This window comes from Nycticebus coucang, chromosome 17 (genome assembly GCF_027406575.1).
Source record: "Nycticebus coucang isolate mNycCou1 chromosome 17, mNycCou1.pri, whole genome shotgun sequence".
In the NCBI taxonomy this organism is placed as follows: domain Eukaryota; kingdom Metazoa; phylum Chordata; class Mammalia; order Primates; family Lorisidae; genus Nycticebus; species Nycticebus coucang.
Window position 1 is genome coordinate 45,163,826 of NC_069796.1, and position 17,056 is coordinate 45,180,881.

General features: G+C 41.7%; 1 protein-coding gene across 2 annotated transcripts in view; it reads right to left on the minus strand.

Annotated features, from left to right (window-relative positions):
- LARS1 (leucyl-tRNA synthetase 1) overlaps window positions 1-16,650 on the minus strand; it is a 124,458-nt gene extending 107,808 nt beyond the window's left edge. For both annotated transcript variants that reach the window (XM_053565939.1, XM_053565938.1), the window contains exons 1-4: window positions 16,484-16,650; window positions 13,360-13,478; window positions 7,109-7,196; window positions 6,314-6,394 (exon numbers count right to left, since the gene is read on the minus strand). In XM_053565939.1, coding sequence (XP_053421914.1) covers window positions 6,314-6,394; window positions 7,109-7,196; window positions 13,360-13,478; window positions 16,484-16,489 — 294 coding nt within the window. In that variant the 5' untranslated portion in view covers window positions 16,490-16,650. The remainder of the gene's footprint in view (window positions 1-6,313; window positions 6,395-7,108; window positions 7,197-13,359; window positions 13,479-16,483) is intronic.
- Between the last annotated feature and the right edge of the window lie 406 nt (window positions 16,651-17,056).

Genomic DNA, 17,056 nt, shown 5'->3' on the forward strand with positions numbered 1-17,056 from the left:
GGGTACAATTAGTGCACATTCTGGGGGACATTGGAAAGAACCCCATTCCAAATTTGCAAAGGGCTTTGCAAGAAACCCTCAGGGACCGGGTGCTGACACCTATAATCCTGGCACTCTGGGAGGCCAAGCTGGGTGGATTGCCTGAACTCGCAGGTTCAAGACCAGCCTAAGCCAGAGCTAGACCCCCGTCTCTAAAAATAGCCAGGCACTGTGGTGGGTGCCTGTAGTTCCAGCTACTCCGGAGGCTGAGGCAAGACAATCGCTTGAGCCATGAGTGTGAGATTGCTATGAGCTATGACACCCCAGCACTCTATGATGCCCTGTTGCACTCTACTGAGAGCAACAAAGTAAGACTGCCTCAAAAAAAAAAAAAAAAAAACCCTCAGAAACACAAATGGTTGTTCCTTCAAATCCAGAACTCATATTATGAAGGAAGGGGGCTTAGGGGCCCCTTGCTTCACTAGTAGCTCCAACCCAAATATCCCCATAGAAGTCCTGGGTGCAAACTGACAGTGGGGACCTGATTAGCAGACTTTTTTTTTTAATTGGCTGAATAAGTAAGAGCTAAGATTAGCAGACTTTTATAAATGAGGGGGTCTAAGGGTCCATGACTCCCCACTGAAGCCCAGATATAAATTGACAATGGGGATTTAACTGGTATCAAGATTCCCTTTAAAACTAAAGACTGTGGCTCTGACATTTGGAATGGCACAGCTAAGCAGAGACAGAATCTTCATGGACTTGTTCTCCTAACTGAAGCCTTGGTTTAGCCTCTTATCAGGCACCTACAGGAATACTCACATGAGGGGTGTGAGGCTGTAATGGATTTAGGGGAATGTCATTTGGGAGGAACCCATTGCAACAGATTGTGTGTTTGCCTTAATGAATTTGGTGGGGCCTTATTTGGAAGGGCCTTGTTTGCAAAAAAACTGTGATCGAAATAATCTAAGACAGAGAAGCAAACTGCTGCACAAGGAGCCAAATATGAGGGGCTCAACCCTTTCCGTGAGCGGCAGTTTTACTCAGTATTAGTGGATATCCTTTCAGGCTGGGTAGAGCAAACCCAAATGGAAGGAGCATCTAAAGTTTCAAGATGGGCTCCTACTAAGAGCTTCTGGCCCAGGACAGTGCTTTTGCTGAGTTCTTCTGCATGCACACCAACAATGAGCAGAATAAGCCTCAGGACAGCAGGATGACCATCTGCTGTCCAGGAAAAAAGGCCAAAGAGATGGAAATGGCAACCTAGGGCGCCACCTGTGGCTCGGTGGGCAGGGCGTTGGCCCCATATACCGAGGGTGGCAGGTTCAAACCCAATCTGGCCAAACTGCAACCAAAAAATAGCCAGGCATTGTGGCGGGCACCTATAGTCCCAGCTACTCTGGAGGCTGAGGTGAGAGAATCGCCTAAGCCCAGGAGTTGGAGGTTGCTGTGAGCTGTGACGCCACAGCACTCTACCAAGGGTGACAAAGTGACTCTCTGTCTCTACCAAAAAAAAAAGCGAGAGAGAACGGCAAGCTGGTGCAGAGGCAGCTCAGCAGCTTATCTTAAAGGAAACACCATGTTCAGCTACTCCATGGCTGTGTCCATTAGGGGAAAACTTTGCTTACCACTATCTGTACTTGCATATACTATACAATGTCCTTTGGTCACCCAGGAGCTCCATGAACCCCCCAGTAAGAAGCTGAATGATAACTGATCCTCCCTTGTAGCAGAGATAACCCAGCAAGTAAGCAAAGCCCCATCTAGAATGAAAATTACAAGGAACCCACCTAAAGTGGAATAAGGTATTGCTGCTTGCCCTCCTCTACATACAGGCATCTTTTCAGAAGCAGGCTTAAGTTAAGACCCTAATAAACACTATGAAAGACCATTCCTAGCACCCAGAAGTTAAGTACCTCCTCCCACAGCTATGGAAGAGTAAAACTGACAGTGCAGAATATGTAACAGAGAATGGCTTGGGAGAAAAAAGAGTAAAAATGTGATTCTTGTCCCTTCAAAATCCCCTTACCTTTCTTTTTTTTTCTTAATAGGACTAAAGCCTACATCCCTGCCTCAGGCTAGTGGCAGGAGGGGCAAGAGAATGTTTTTTGCTCTTTACATCACAGGAGAAAGTTGAGACAGGATTAATCTGGGCAGACATGACAGCTCAAGTTAAGATTAAGACTAATCAGAAAAGGCTGGGCGTGGTGGCTCATGCCTGTAATCCCAGCACTCTGGGAAGCCAAGGTGGGTGGATCACCTGAGCTCATGAGTTCGAGACCCCATCTCTGAAAATAGCCAGGCAGGCACCGGCACTTGTAGCTCAGAGATTAGGGCGCGGGCCATATGCACCACGGCTGGTGGGTTCGAACCTGGCCTGGCCCTGGTAAACAATGACAATATAACAACAAAACAAATAGCTGGGCATTGTGGTCTGCACCTGTAGTCCCAGCTACTTGGGAGGCTGAGGCAAAAGAATCACTTAAGCTAGCAGTTCTCAACCCGTAGGTTGCGACCCACAGGAACTATATTAAAGCGCTGCAGCATCAGGAAGGTTGAGAACCAGGGGCTTAAGCCCAAAAGTTTGAGGTTGCTGTGAGCTGTGATGTCACTGCACTCTACCGAGGGTGACATAATTAGACTCTGTTTCAAAAAAAAATAAAAATAGCCAGGCATTGTGGCCAGCACCTATAATCCCAGCTATTTGGGAGGCTGAGGCAAGAGAATCACTTAAGCCCAGTAGTCTGAGGTTGCTACGAGCTATGACACTATTGCACTCTACTGGGGGCAATAAAGTGAGACACTATCTTAAATTCCATTTTTTTTTTTTTTTTTTTTTTAGTTTTTGGCCAGAGATGGGTTTGAACCTGCCACCTCCAGCATATGGGGCCGGCGCCCTATCCCTTTGAGCCACAGGCGCCACCCGACACTATCTTAAAAAAAAAAAAAAAAAAGTTCAGTGCAGGGGATGCTAGTATTTTTTTAGGCAAGAGTCTGCCAGCCTCCTCATTTGCTGGCAAATTAATAAACTTCGCTTTCTCAAAAAGAAGGAAAAAAAAAAGAAATTCAAGATAGATACAACTTAGGTTTTTGTGTCTTATTCTTATGGCCAACTAAAACTGACTTTCTGAAATTTTTTCCATAGTATCTATACAGGGTCAGCACCTGTGGCACAGTGGTTACGGCGCCAGCCATATGCACCAAGGCAGGTGGATTTGAACCTAGCTCAGACCAGCTAAACAATGACAACTGAAAAAAAAAAAAAAATTGCCCTTGTGGCGGGTACCTATAGTCCCAGCTCTATTTGGGAGGCTGAGGCAAGAGAATCACTTAAACCCAAGAGTTTGAGGTTGCTGTGAGCTATGACACCACAGCACTTCGCTGAAGGTGACACAGGGAGACTCTGTCTCAAAAAAAAAAAAAAAAATCTATACATACGTGATTATAGAAAACAAATGATAACAAATCCCATACCTCAAAGTTCACTAATTTATAAATTAGTATTTTACCTCACTTAATCAGCAAGGATTTATTCAACATTCAGAGTACTCAAAGTAATATGCTGTATGGTAGTTATTAGAAGTATAATGATATATTAAGACAGAATACTTGAATAACAATATTAATAACAGTGTTTCTCAATTCCAAGATTACTGTCATATATACTCTACTAGTTACCACAACCTCCTAGGTAGACAGGACAGGTATTAAGATAGAAAACAAACACTGAGATACGAACTTATTTAACCTAGGTTATAAGGAAACTAAACTTTCTACCTCAGCTGCTGTCAATTATACAATTTTGAGTCCATTGTCAAAAATAAAAGATGACATCAAATAGAAAGTATTAAGATATAAGAAAAATACAAATAATTATAAAACTGAAATTTTTTTAGAAAGGGGGCTCTTCTATGCAGAAGAATATCAATTAATGATACTACTAGAAAGTCACGATTTTGCAACCATTAATACAACTAAAATAGGCAAAGATCATCAAAAGATGCTAAAAGCACTGACTTAGTGAGTAATAGGATATTCAAATACTCTCAAAGTATTATCCCACAGATTACCTTTCTTTCTGTTTTTGTTTTTTTCTTTTTGACACAGAGTCTCACTATGTCACCCTCAGTAGAGTGCTGTGGCATCACTCACAGCAACCTCAAACTCTTGGGCTTAAGCGATTTTCTTGCCTCAGCCTCCCAGGTATCTGGGACTGTAGGTGCCTGCCAAAAATACCGCCTGGGTATTTTTTGTTGCAGTTGTCATTGTTGTTTAGCTGGCCCAGGCCAAGTTCGAACCACTAGCCTTGGTGCATGTGGCTGACTCCATAACCACTGTGATACAGGCACTGAGCCCCCACAGATTAAAAGTAATTACAAAGAAAAAAAGTCACCATTAGGATGAAAAAATCTGGTAGAGATCAACATAAATCACTAAAATGGGACAAGCAGACGTCACCTGATTCTTGATGTAATACAATGGGAATTTTACCTTGTCAATGAAATAATCTTGTCAAAATATTTAGTCCCAAATTATGAAATACCAACCAGAAGACTCATATTATGAGATATTCTAGAAAATAACTAGCTTATAGTCTTTAAAAACATCAATATCATCATGATAAACAATTAAAAGATACTGAAGAGAACTGAAAACCAAATAACCAATATGCAATCCACAAAATAAAAAGTAACAAACAGCCAAAAAGGACATTTTGGAACTAGAAAAATCTGACTAGATTAAATAAAAATGATAATATTACATTAATGCTGAATTTCTTGGACGGGATAATCCATTTTCAAAGATACAGAAGAATGCCCTTGTTCTCAGAAGATACATGCTGAAGTACTAAAGGATGACAAGTCATCATATCAAACAAAACTAGACCAGGTGGCTCACAACTGTAATCCCAACATTCTGGGAGGCTGAAGCAGGTGGATTGCTCAAGCTCAGGAGTTTAAGACCAAGAAGGAGACCCCCCTCAATCTCTATTAGAAATAGAAAAATTAGGGCAGCGCCTGTGGCTCAAGGAGTAGGGCGCCAGTCCCATATGCCAGAGGTGGCGGGTTCAAACCCAGCCCCGGCCAAAACCACAAAAAAAAGAAATAGAAAAATTAGCCAGGTGTGAAGGGGCCTAGCTATTTAGAAAATTTAGCCCAGTGTGAAGCAATCCCAGCTATTTGTGAGGCTGAAGCAGGAGGATTGCTTGAGCCCAAGAGATGAAGGATGCTGAGCTAGATTAATGCCATAGCACTCTAAGCCGGGTGACAGACTAAATACTCTGTCTCAAAAAAAAGGCCAGGCAAGGTGGCTCACACCTATAATCGTAGCACTCTGGAGGCCAAAATGGGTGGGGGAAAAAAGAGAGAGAGAGACAAAACTAAAGCAAATGTGGCAAATGTTAAACTTGGTAACTATAGATGAGGGGTATATGGGTGTTTATTATACTATCCTTTCACCTTTTCTGTAGGATTGACATTTTTTCCAAATAAAAGGTTGGAGAATAAAAAGAAAAAGGAGTTAAATTTCCTAATCCTGGCTCAGTGCCTGTAGCTCAGCAGCTAGGGCACCAGTCACATACACCAGAGCTGGTGGATTTGAATCCAGCCCGGGCCTGTCAAACAACAAAGACAACTACAACCAAAAAATAGCCAGGCATTGTGGCGAGCGCCTATAGTGCCAGCTACTTTGGAGGCTGAGGCAAGAGAATCACTTAAGCCCAAGAGTTTGAGGTTGCTGTGAGCTGAGACACCAAGGCACCCTGCCCAGGGCGACAGCTTCAGACTCTGTCTCAAAAAATAAATAAATAAATAAATAAATAAACAAATAAATTTCCTAATCCTATTACTTTAGGGAATCCTTTCAACTCTAGCTTTTTGGTCCATTTTTCATTGAGAACTGCTCCTAATATAAATTTACAGAAAACTGAAGATTTTTGCAAAAATTATCAGAATGATAACCATTTATTTTAAATCAGCATTCTGTATATTACCCAAACACACAAATTGCTGGGTACTTTACTTCTTAGTAAAATAGAATTAGTTATTATCCGATTCTAAAACAGACATGAATATATAAAATAAAAAATATGTAATAACCACTTAGACCATAATGGTTGCCCTTTATTTAAGCATTTCTTCAACTATTTTCTTTTTTTTTTTTTTACTGCTCTAGTGAAAACTGTTTTCTTTTTTTTAATTCTCACTATAATAAATTCAACTCAATTCACAAACTATTAACATAATAGTACTTAAAAATCTTGCTTTAAGCTCTTAAATTGAATATTACTGCTCCAAGGTAAAAGAGTAGAAACCAATCCTGTGAGCAATTTTACCTTAATAGGCATTCCAGTACAATGCAAGCCAAAGGGAAACAGACAGCTTTTTCCTTTCAATCGCTGGTACCCTACTGCAAACTACAGAAAGAAAATTAAATTTAAATGCTAGACAAATACAAAATGCTGACATTTCACAAAAGCATTAGTTTTTCTCTTCACATCTTCTTTTATAACACCAGCTGGATTTTAGTCATTACAAAATGCTAGCCCATTGTCCTTTTTTCTCTTTACACCGACCTAGAAATTATTATTTTTTTTTTTTTGAGACAGAGTCTCAAGCTGTCGCCCTGAGTAGAGTGCCATGGCGTAACAGTTCACAGCAACCTCAAACTCTTGGGGTTAAGTGATTCTCTTGCCTCAGCCTCCCAAGTAGTTGGGACTACAGGAGCCCACCACAACGGCCAGCTTTTTTGTTGTTGTTTTAGCTGGCCCAGGCCAGGTTCAAACCCGCCAGCTTCAGTGTATGTGGCCAGCGCCCTACCCTCTGAGCTATGGGAGCCACCTAGGAATTACTTTTATTTTCTTTTTTTCTTTTTAGGAATTACTTTTAATATACATACATTCCCAGGCCCCTGCACATATATACACATGTAGCATATAAAAATTAAATATAAACATGTATTTATACAGGTAGCATATAAAAATTAAATCAAATTAAACATAAAAATTATGCTTTACAGTAAGGAATTCTAAGTTCCCTTAACAGAAAATAAATTCTATAGAAACTATTTTCTTCTAAACAATATATATTAAAGACCCTCCATCCCATCATAGTAAACACAGAATGTTTACCTCACACTTGGATAAAGAAAACGTGTGTCCCAAATGAAGGCGCCCATTCATATATGGATAAGGGAAGGTTACAAAGTACTTGCCCTTGCTGTAAAACAATTATATGAAAAGAAAGTAAAGAAGAGAAACATTAAGTTTGTTTTACAACAAGAGTAGAGGGAAAAAATGCTTGACATAAATAACATTTAATGTTTCATCCCTGTAATCCTAGCACTTTGGGAGGCTAAAAAAGGTAGATAGATTACTTGGGCTCAGGAGTTCGAGACCAGATTGAGTAAAAGCAAGACTCTGTCTCCAAAAAAAAAAAAAAAAATAGCGGACAAGAGGGTCACTTGAGACCAAGAGTTTGAGGTTGCTGTGAGATATGAGGTCAAGGTAGGCTATTCTATGCAGACTGACAAAGGTAAAACTTTTGTCTCAAAAAAAAAAAGAAAGAAAGAAACAGAAAAAAGCAAATAGCTGGGCATCGTGGCAAGTGCCTAAAGTCCCAGCTATTCGGGAGACAGAGGAAAGAGGATTGCTAGAGCCCTAGAGTTTGAGGTTGCTGTGAGCTATGACACTACGGCATTCTACCCAGGGTGACAAAGTGAGACTCTGTCTCAAATTTTAATTCGTTAATTTTAGTTACTTAAAAGACATTTAAAAGCAAATTTATAAATCCAAAATTAAAAACTCTCTAAAACTGAAATTTACTTTTTATTTAGAAAGAATAAGACATTTAGGGGCCAGGCAAGGTGGCCCCTAGCTCTTGGGAGGCCAAGGCAGGTGGACTGCCTGAACTCATGGGTTTAAGACCAGCCTGAGACAGAGCAAGACCTCATCTCTAAAAAAAATAGCCAGGCGTGTGGCGGGCTCCTCTAGTCCCAGCTACTTGGGATGCTAAGGCAAGACAATCGCTTAAGCCTAAAAGTTTGAGGTTGCTGTGAGCTGTAACGCCACATTACCAGGGCGATAAAGTAAAATTCTGTCTCAAAAAAGAAAAGAAAAATAGTAAGATATTTACAGGTGGCTACTAAGTAGTAAATACCCTAGTAGCAAATACTAGAAGCTTAACTTAAGCTGAAATGCTCAAGGAAATACTGAAAAAAAAACAAAAAACTTTAATACTCTCAGGAATCTGGACTAATTTAGTGTTTGATTGATTACATAAGATTTGTTTTCACTAGATATATACAAAACAGTTCAAAGCCCCTCAGGTAAAATAAAGCATCCTCAATATTACAAACAGTGGTAGAATCACTTAAAAAGCACATTTTAAAGCTGTTAGTTTTGTTTTCTTATGAAGTGTATCTACTATACATATATGCTACGAAGTATTACAAAATGAAAATTTGTAAACACATCATCAGACTTATGAATCCACTGAAGTTACCTCTGTCTTCCTCCCCAGTCACCACCAGAGACTGCAACCTTAAACTCCTGGGGCTCAAGCAATTCTCCTGCCTCAGCCTTCTGAGTAGGTGGAACTATAGGAGCAAGCCACCATGCCCAGCTAATTTTTCTATTTTTGGTAGATACAGGGCTCACATATGCTCAGGTGGTCTCAAATTCCTAGCCTCAAGCAAAAGTCTGGCCGCAGCCTTTCAAAATGCTAGAATTACAGGCATGACCCATCATGCTCACCCCATACCCTTATTTTTGAAGAGTTTGCATGTCTGTGCCCTTAAATAAATTACTGTGTATTATAAATATGTTAAATATATTATTTCTTCTTTTTTCTATTGTCTGTAAGATTTGGCATGATCTGTTTTTTGAAATTATCTTTTACTTTTATTTATAAATATTAGTTGTCTATTTTTTGAGACTTAAAAAAAAGTAGTTAACTGGGCGGCGCCTGTGGCTCAGTCGGTAAGGCACCGGCCCCATATACCGAGGGTGGCGGGTTCAAACCCGGCCCCGGCCTAACTGCAACCAAAAAATAGCTGGGCGTTGTGGCGGGCACCTGTAGTCCCAGCTACTTGGGAGGCTGAGGCAAGAGAATCACTTAAGCCCAGGAGTTGGAGGTTGCTGTGAGCTGTGTGAGGCCACGGCACTCTACCGAGGGCCATAAAGTGAGACCCTGTCTCTACCAAAAAAAAAAAAAAAAAAAGTAGTTAACTGATGAATCCATACTGAATCTCAGAGTCAAAGCATTCTATAATAGACATACCCTTATTTGACAATGTGAATGTTACTTTCTTTGCATTATTATTATTATTGCTTAATTTTTCAATGCAGCAATTCTCTGATCTCTTTTCTGAATGTATTTATGTTCGTTCATTCTTTACAAGGTTTTATTTCTAGTCCTTATCGTATACATTGTTATTGTTATTAAATTTTAAGCCTCTTTAATTTTGTGAAGGCAAAAAATGGAAACCTAATAAACGCAAGTATATGAAAAATAAAAAAATAATAATTTATTATGTAGTTTCATTTACTTGTGAACTTTATTAACAAAAATGGTATACTTCATGTAGGTTTTTGCAATTTACCTTTTTTCACTCAGTGTCATGTTACTAGCTCAAAGAAGCCTTTTGAGCTTATTTTCAATTTTTTGGGTTTGTTTTGGTTTTTGTTTGAAACAGGCTCTGGATTGCTACGCGTTATGATGACATGATAATGACACGGCACTCTACCCAGGGCAACAGAGTGAAACTCTGTCTCAAAACAAAAAGAAAAAAAAAAGAAAAAACAGGGTCTTGCTCTTTCACCCAGGCCAGAGTACAACAAAGTGATCACAGCTCACTGCAGCCTCAAACTCTCGGGTGCAAGTAACCCTCCAGCCTCTGACTCCCAAATAGCTAGGACAAGAGGGACAAGCCACCACACCTGACTCTTAGTTATTTTAAATTATCTTAAAATTAAGCAAAATTCTAGAACCAAATAAAAGCTTCAAATTATAGTTTAAGGAACTACACTAGAGACTTTATATTACATCAGTTTCCTCTCTTTAAAAAAAAAAAATTCCTGGGTGGCACCTGTGGCTCAGTGGGCAGGGCGCTGGCCCCATATACTAAGGATGGTGGTTCAAACCCAGCCCCGGGAAAATTGCAACAAAAAAATAGCCAGGCATTGTTGTAGGTGCCTGTAGTCCCAGCTACTCAGGAGGCTGAGGCAAGAGAATTGCCTAAGCCTAAGAGCTGGAGGTGCTGTGAGCTGTGATGCCATAGCACTCTACTGAGGGCGACAAAGTGAGACTCTGTCTCTTAAAAAGAAAAAAAAATTCCATTGGAGCAGTGGTTCTCAACCTTCCTAATGCTGTGACCTTTTAATACAGTTCCCATGGGTCACAATCGACAGGTTGAGAATCACCGCATTAGAGTATAGGTTAGTAGCAAGGACAGACTTGGCAATCAGAAAAGTCCTAAAACCAAGTCCAGGCCCAGTCAACTCCTAGCAAAGTAACATTGAGCTGCTTACTTAGCCTCTCTGCCTCAGCTTACTCATTTCTCAAACAGAAATTTTAAAAATTGCTAAAAATTAAGGGGTAAGAGATTAAATGAGTGTGCATGTAAAAAACGTAGCATGCTCTGTCTCTACAAAAAAATAAAACCTCATTTGTCTATCAACCTATACTTGAAATGATAATATAGCCTGTCTGTTTTCTTTTTCCAGGCTGTGATATGTTTTCCTAGTAATATGGTTTTAAACAATAAATGACGTTTATCTTTCAAAAAAAAAAAAAAAGTAGCATGTTTTCTAGCACATATTAACCACTCAATTGGTTTACCATAAACTGTTATTGTTATCATTGTATTTTCTCAATGCAAAACAGCACATTTATCTACTTTTCAACATATCTGAAGCTAAATTACATCTTATATATATATCTATTGTGGTATTACTCTGGGAGCATTTTATTTTTGTTTTTCCCTAATATCATTATCTATGGCTTGTCTTTAAACTGATGTTATCACAGTATCAAGACAATAAAATCTTCATATATACACTTTAAAAATTTGTATTTTCTTTCTTTGAAGATAAATCTCTATGACTGTAAAATAATTTCCTTTTAACTAGTATTAAACTAGTTAAAGGGTGGCACCTGCGGCTAATAGGAGTAGCCTATTAGTAGTAACTAATATTAAAAATACTAGTTAAAGGATAGCACCTGTGGCTCAAAAGAGTAGGGCACCGGCCACATATACTAGAGATAGCAGGTTCAAACCCGGCCCCAGCCAAAGAAAAAGAACTGCAAAAAAAAACAAAAAAATACTAGTTAAAAAGATGTAAAAAGGCCAGGCACAGTGGCTCACGCCTATAATCCCAGTACTTGGATTGTCTGAGCACGTGGGTTCGAGACCAGCCTGAGCCAGAGCAAGACCTCATCTCTAAAAAATAGCCAGGCATTGGGGCAGGCGACTGTAGTCTCAGCTACTCAGGAGGCTGAGGCAAGAGAATCACTTGAGCCCAAGAATTTGAGGTTGCTATGAACTATGATGCCATAGCACTCTACTGAGGGTGACAAAGTGAAACTCTGTCTCCAAAAAAAAAGGTAAATAAAAAACTTTTAGAATTCTATAGGGACACCCTCCACCCCACCGCCAAAAATTAAAAATAATTAGCCAGGCATGGTAGTGCACACCTGTATTCCTAGCTACTCAGAAGGCTGACCCAGGAGGTCTCGTGAACCCAGAAGTTGGAGGTTGCAGTAAGCTGAAATTGCACTACTCTACAAAGCAAGATCCCATCTCAAAAAAATAAAGGGTGGCACCTGTGGCTCAAGGAGTAGGGCGCCAATCCCAAAAATAAGGGGTGGCGGGTTCAAGCCAGGCCCCAGCCAAAACTGCAAGAGAAAAAAAAAAAAAAAAATCAGGGAGACGCCTGTGGCTCAGTGAGTAGGGCACCAGCCCCATATACTGAGGATGGTGAGTTCAAACCCAGCCCTGGCTAAACTGCAACAACAAAAAAATAGCCAGGTGTTGTGGTGGGCATCTGTGGTCCCAGCTATTAGGGAGGGTGAGGCAAGAGAATCGCCTAAGCCCAAGAGCTGGAGATTGCTGTGAGCTGTGACACCACAGCACTCTACCAAGGGCAACAAAGTGAGACTCTGTCTTAAAACAATAAATAAATAGGGCAGCTCCTGTGGCTCAAAAGAGTAGGGTGCTGGCCCCATATGCCGGTGGTGGGTGGGTTCAAACCCAGCCCCAGCCAGAAATAAATAAATTAAATAAATAAATAAATAAATAAAATCAGGCTGGAGCAGTGCCGCATGCCTATTATCCTAGCACTCTGGGAGGCTGAGGCAAGTGGATTCTTCAGCTCAGGAGTTGAAGACCAACCTGAGAAACAGTGAGACCCTAGCTCTACTAAAAATAGAAAAATCGAGGCAAGAGGATGACTTGAGCCCAAGAACTTGAGGTTGCTGTGGGTTATAATGCTGTGGCACTCTAGTCAGGGCACTAGAGTGAGACTCTGTCTCAACAAAAAAAAAAAAAAAATTAGGGGCCAGACACAGTGGCTCAGTCCTGTAATCCAAGCACTCTGAGAGTCTGAAGAAGAGGATGCTTAAGCACAGTTCAAGACCAATCTGAACAAGAGGAGGATCCTGTCACTACTAAATATAAAAAAAAATCAGCCAGGGGCAGCACCTGTGGCTCAAAGGAGTAGGGCGCCAGCCCCATGTATCAGAGGTGGTGGGTTCAAACCCAGCCCCAGCCAAAAACTGCAAAAAAAGAAAAATTAGCCAGGTATTGTGGTGGGTGCCTGTAGTCCCAGCTACTCCAGAGGCTGAGGCAGGAGAATCGTTTAAACTCATGAGTTTGAGACTGTTGTGAGCTAGGATACCCAGGCACTCTAGCCCAGGCAGCAGAGTGAGACTATCACAGAAAAATAAAAAAAATTTAGAAGGGGCACAGCAGCTCCAATCTATAATCCCCACACTTAGGAACTGCTTGAGACCAGGAGTACAACACTAGCCTGGAAAACATAGCAAGACCTCACCTCTACAAAAAGTTTAAATCTTTAGCTGGGCATGGTAGCTCATTTCTGCCTCCCAGCTACTTGGGAAGCTGAAGCAGAAGGATCAACTCAGCCCAGGAGTTTGAGGCTGCAGTGAGCAATGTTGCCAACTCTGCACAATAGAGCAATACCCTGTCTCAAAAAAAAGAAAAGATCCTAATTTGAATGCAAAAAGTGGAAGTCACCTCCCTCAGCCTATTTCTGACATTATAAATACAATCTGCCTTATGTGTTCCACTGAGCAGTTTTTCTGCTATAAAGCCAATCATTTCAGAAATACATTGTGCAGAACTTCACAAGCTATTACTCACCTAGTCTGCTTCTCTAAATCAGATGCATTGACTTCAAACACTTTTTCAGTATCCCATTTCTGTTGAATTTCTTTCTCAATCTTCTTCAAAAAGTCCACTTTAGCCGTTCCTTTTCGTTCCTATTAGACACAAAAGAGACAGAATCATTCACTCTATACTTTAGCAGGCTAGCTTCAAGAAAGAATTGGGTTGGGCGGCACTTGTGCCTCATTGAGTAGGGTGCCGGCCCCATACACCAAGGGTGGCGGGTTCGAGCCCGGCCCCAGCCAAACTGCAACAAAAAAAATAGCTGGGCATTTTGGTGGGCGCCTATAGTCCCAGCTACTTGGGAGGCTGAGGCAAGAGAATTGTCTAAGTCCAAGAACTGGAGGTTGCTGTGAGCAGTGACACCACAGCACTCTACCGAGGGAGACAAAATGAGACTCTGTCTCTAAAAAAGAAAGAAAGAATTGGGTTCACACAGAATTGAGATGCTCACTGATAGATTTTTCCATGATTATCCTGAAACTTAAATCAGTAAGATTAAAAATTAGTAGCCAGGGCTTGGTGCCCATAGCTCAGTGGTTGGAGTACCAGCCACATGTACCGGTGCTGGCAGGTTCGAGCCTGGCTCAAGCCTGCTAGACAACAATGAAAACTGCAACAACAAAAAAATAGTTGAGCGTTGTGGGGGGCACCTGTAGTCCCAGCCATTTGGGAGGCTGAAGCTGAGGCAGAATTGCTTGAACCCAGGAGTTTGAGATTGCTGTGAGCTGTGATGTACCCATTTAAAATTAAATAGTACAATGTAACACTGTCATCAAATCCTATTCAGTTAAAATACATGAATACTGGCTCAGTGCTTGCAGCTCAGTGAGTAGGGTGCCGCCCACATACACAGAAGCTGGCAGGTTCAAGCCCGGCCCGGGCTTACTAAACAACAATGACAACTGCAACCAAAAAACAGCCGGGCGTTGTGGCAAGCACCTGTAGTCACAGCTACTTGGGAGGCTGAGGCAAAAGAATCACTTAAGCCCAAGCGTTTGAGGTTGCTGTGAGCTGTGACACCACAGCTCTCTACCAAGAGTGACAGTTTGAGACTCTGTCTCAAAAAGAAAAAAAAAAAAAAAAAATTCAGCCTTTCAGTTGCACTAGCCACATTTCAAGTGCTCAATAGCCACATACCAAAGCAGACAATACTTTTGCCCAGGATAGAATGCCATGGCGTCAGCCTACCTCACAGCAATCTCAAACTCCTGGGTTCAAGAGACGCTCTTGCCTCAGCCTTCTGAGTAGCTGGGACTACAGGCACCTACCACGACACCTGGCTAATTTTTCCACTTAGTAGAGATGATGTCTCAGTCTTGCTCAGGCTGTTCTCCAATTTCCTCAGCCTCCCAGAGTGCAAGGATTTCAGACATGGCCACCATGCCTGACTTCTCCCATTTTTTAAAGCCTTCTTCTGACCTTTTTCTACTACATCACTCCTCTGCTCTGTTACAGCAAAATTCCTCAAAAGTTGTTCATAGTCGCCAGGCATGGTGGCTCACATCTGTAATCCCAGCACTCTGTGAGTTATGATGCCACAGTACTCTACCAAGGATGACAAAGTCAGACTCTATCTCTCACACACACACACACACACACACACACACACACACACACATAAAGTTGTTCGTAGTCATCTCCAGTCTCTCTCTTCCCATTCTTTCTTGAAATCACTCTTCATTAGGCTTTGACCCATCACTCCTCAGAAACAGTTTAAATGATGTTCAAGTTCCTGAATCCAATAGTCAATTTTCAGTTTTCATTCCTTATTTTGATCATCTAACAGCTTTTGATACTCTCTTCCTTGAAAAAATTTCTTTAACTGGTTTCCAGGATACCACATTCTCCTTGTCGCCTTTCTCTCTCACTAGTTCTTCCTACTCAGTTTCCTTTGTGCATGATTCTCATCTCAGTTTTTGAATCTCCTATATAATCTATATATACCCAACATAACTTATTAACCTTACCCAGCCCCATGACTTTAAATACCATCAATATTCCCCTCTACACCCAATGTCTCCTCTGATGTCCAGATTCAGAGATCTCTGAAACATATAATAAGCATCTCAAACTTAATGTATACAAATAAACAACCTCTGATCTCACCCACCCCCCTGCTCTTCCCACAGCTTTCCAAATCATCAACAACCAATCCATTAGCAAACCTTGTTAGCGCTAACTTCAGAATATATCCAGAATCCAAGCACTTCTCAACCTCCATAACTTCTACCAGGGCCCAAGCCCCCCTCTTCCCTCAGCTAATTACTCAGAACTCTTTCTGATCTGTCTGCTTTCACCTCTAATTATTCTTCCCCTTCAACACAGCAGCCAGTTATAATTGTCAAGTAATCAGATCCTGTCACTTATCTATACAAAACACTCTGGTGCCTTCCAGAGTTATTATCAAAGTTCTTACAGCAACTTACAAGACCTACAACCACCCACTGACCACCAATCCATCTCCCCTCAATATCACACACTCCTTCTCCTGGTTCACTGACCTTTAGCCATACTACCCTCCATGCTTTTCACTCACACTGTTGCTTCTGCGTGGAAATCTCCTCCCCCATATACTTACATGGCTTGCTCCCATATCTCCTTGGTGCCACCTTCTTAGCAAAGTCTTGCTGATCCCCCTTTTCAAAAGTGCAATTGTACTCCCATCTAGACCCACTTCCTGCTCTATTTTTTTCCAAAGTAGTTATGGGCACCTGACATAACATATCCGTACATCTTAGTAATGCAGCTCGCACGCACGTACGTAAATCCCATTAATAGATTTTCGCCTGTTTTACTGAGAGGTGCTCTATTTTTTGCTGAAAGGAGGAATCCATGTTACATACCCTTCTCTACGTCAGTTTTAGAATCTCCGGTGAAATCATATTACATTCAAATAGTTTGGAAAGTTAAAAACATCAGTTCCTTGGTCACCAGCTAGCAAAAAAAGGTATATTGTCCCTAACAACTACGCCTTAAACGTGAAGCAGTCTGCGGGGGTCGGGGGGAGTCCTCCTGTTTAGAAAAGGACTTTTCCGTCTGGACGGCACTGGAAACCCCAGGACCCAGCCCAGAGGGCTCTATTCCCGGCCAAACTCACCGCCATGACGCCGCTCAACCGACTCTACAAATCCACAGTGAGCAAGGCGACACCCTCAAAGGTTTCAACGTCTCCCCGCGCTCTCAGAAGCCAGCTTCCCAAGACACCAGAGTACACGCTTCACTCTAGCTGAGGCAATCGCGAGGGTCGGCTCGCTACCAACTACAGCCGGGTGCACCTTCCCCGTGGCCCGCCGGGAATTGTAGTTCGCAGTCCGCGAGAGCCGCCGCCCACCAGGCGCCTATTGACTACAACTCCCGGAGAACAACAGGACGCCGGAAGCTACACATAAGTTTACCGAGAGGAGGCGCCAGCGTGCTGAACTACAAAGCCCACTATACACTTCGGGGTCGCAGAATGTCGTAAGCGCATCCTGGTTAGTGTGGAGGTCCCTTGCCTTCGACCTTTTTACCTTGTGTAGCTGGGTGTCTGTCGTAATGCCAGGACACGACGTTAATTAGCGTTTGGTGACTGGAGTGCTAATTATAGCTTGCCAGTATCCACAGATACCTATTACTTTTGGTGTCATTCCAACAGTGTTTTAGACATTTTATGACCATTAAGAATCTGTCT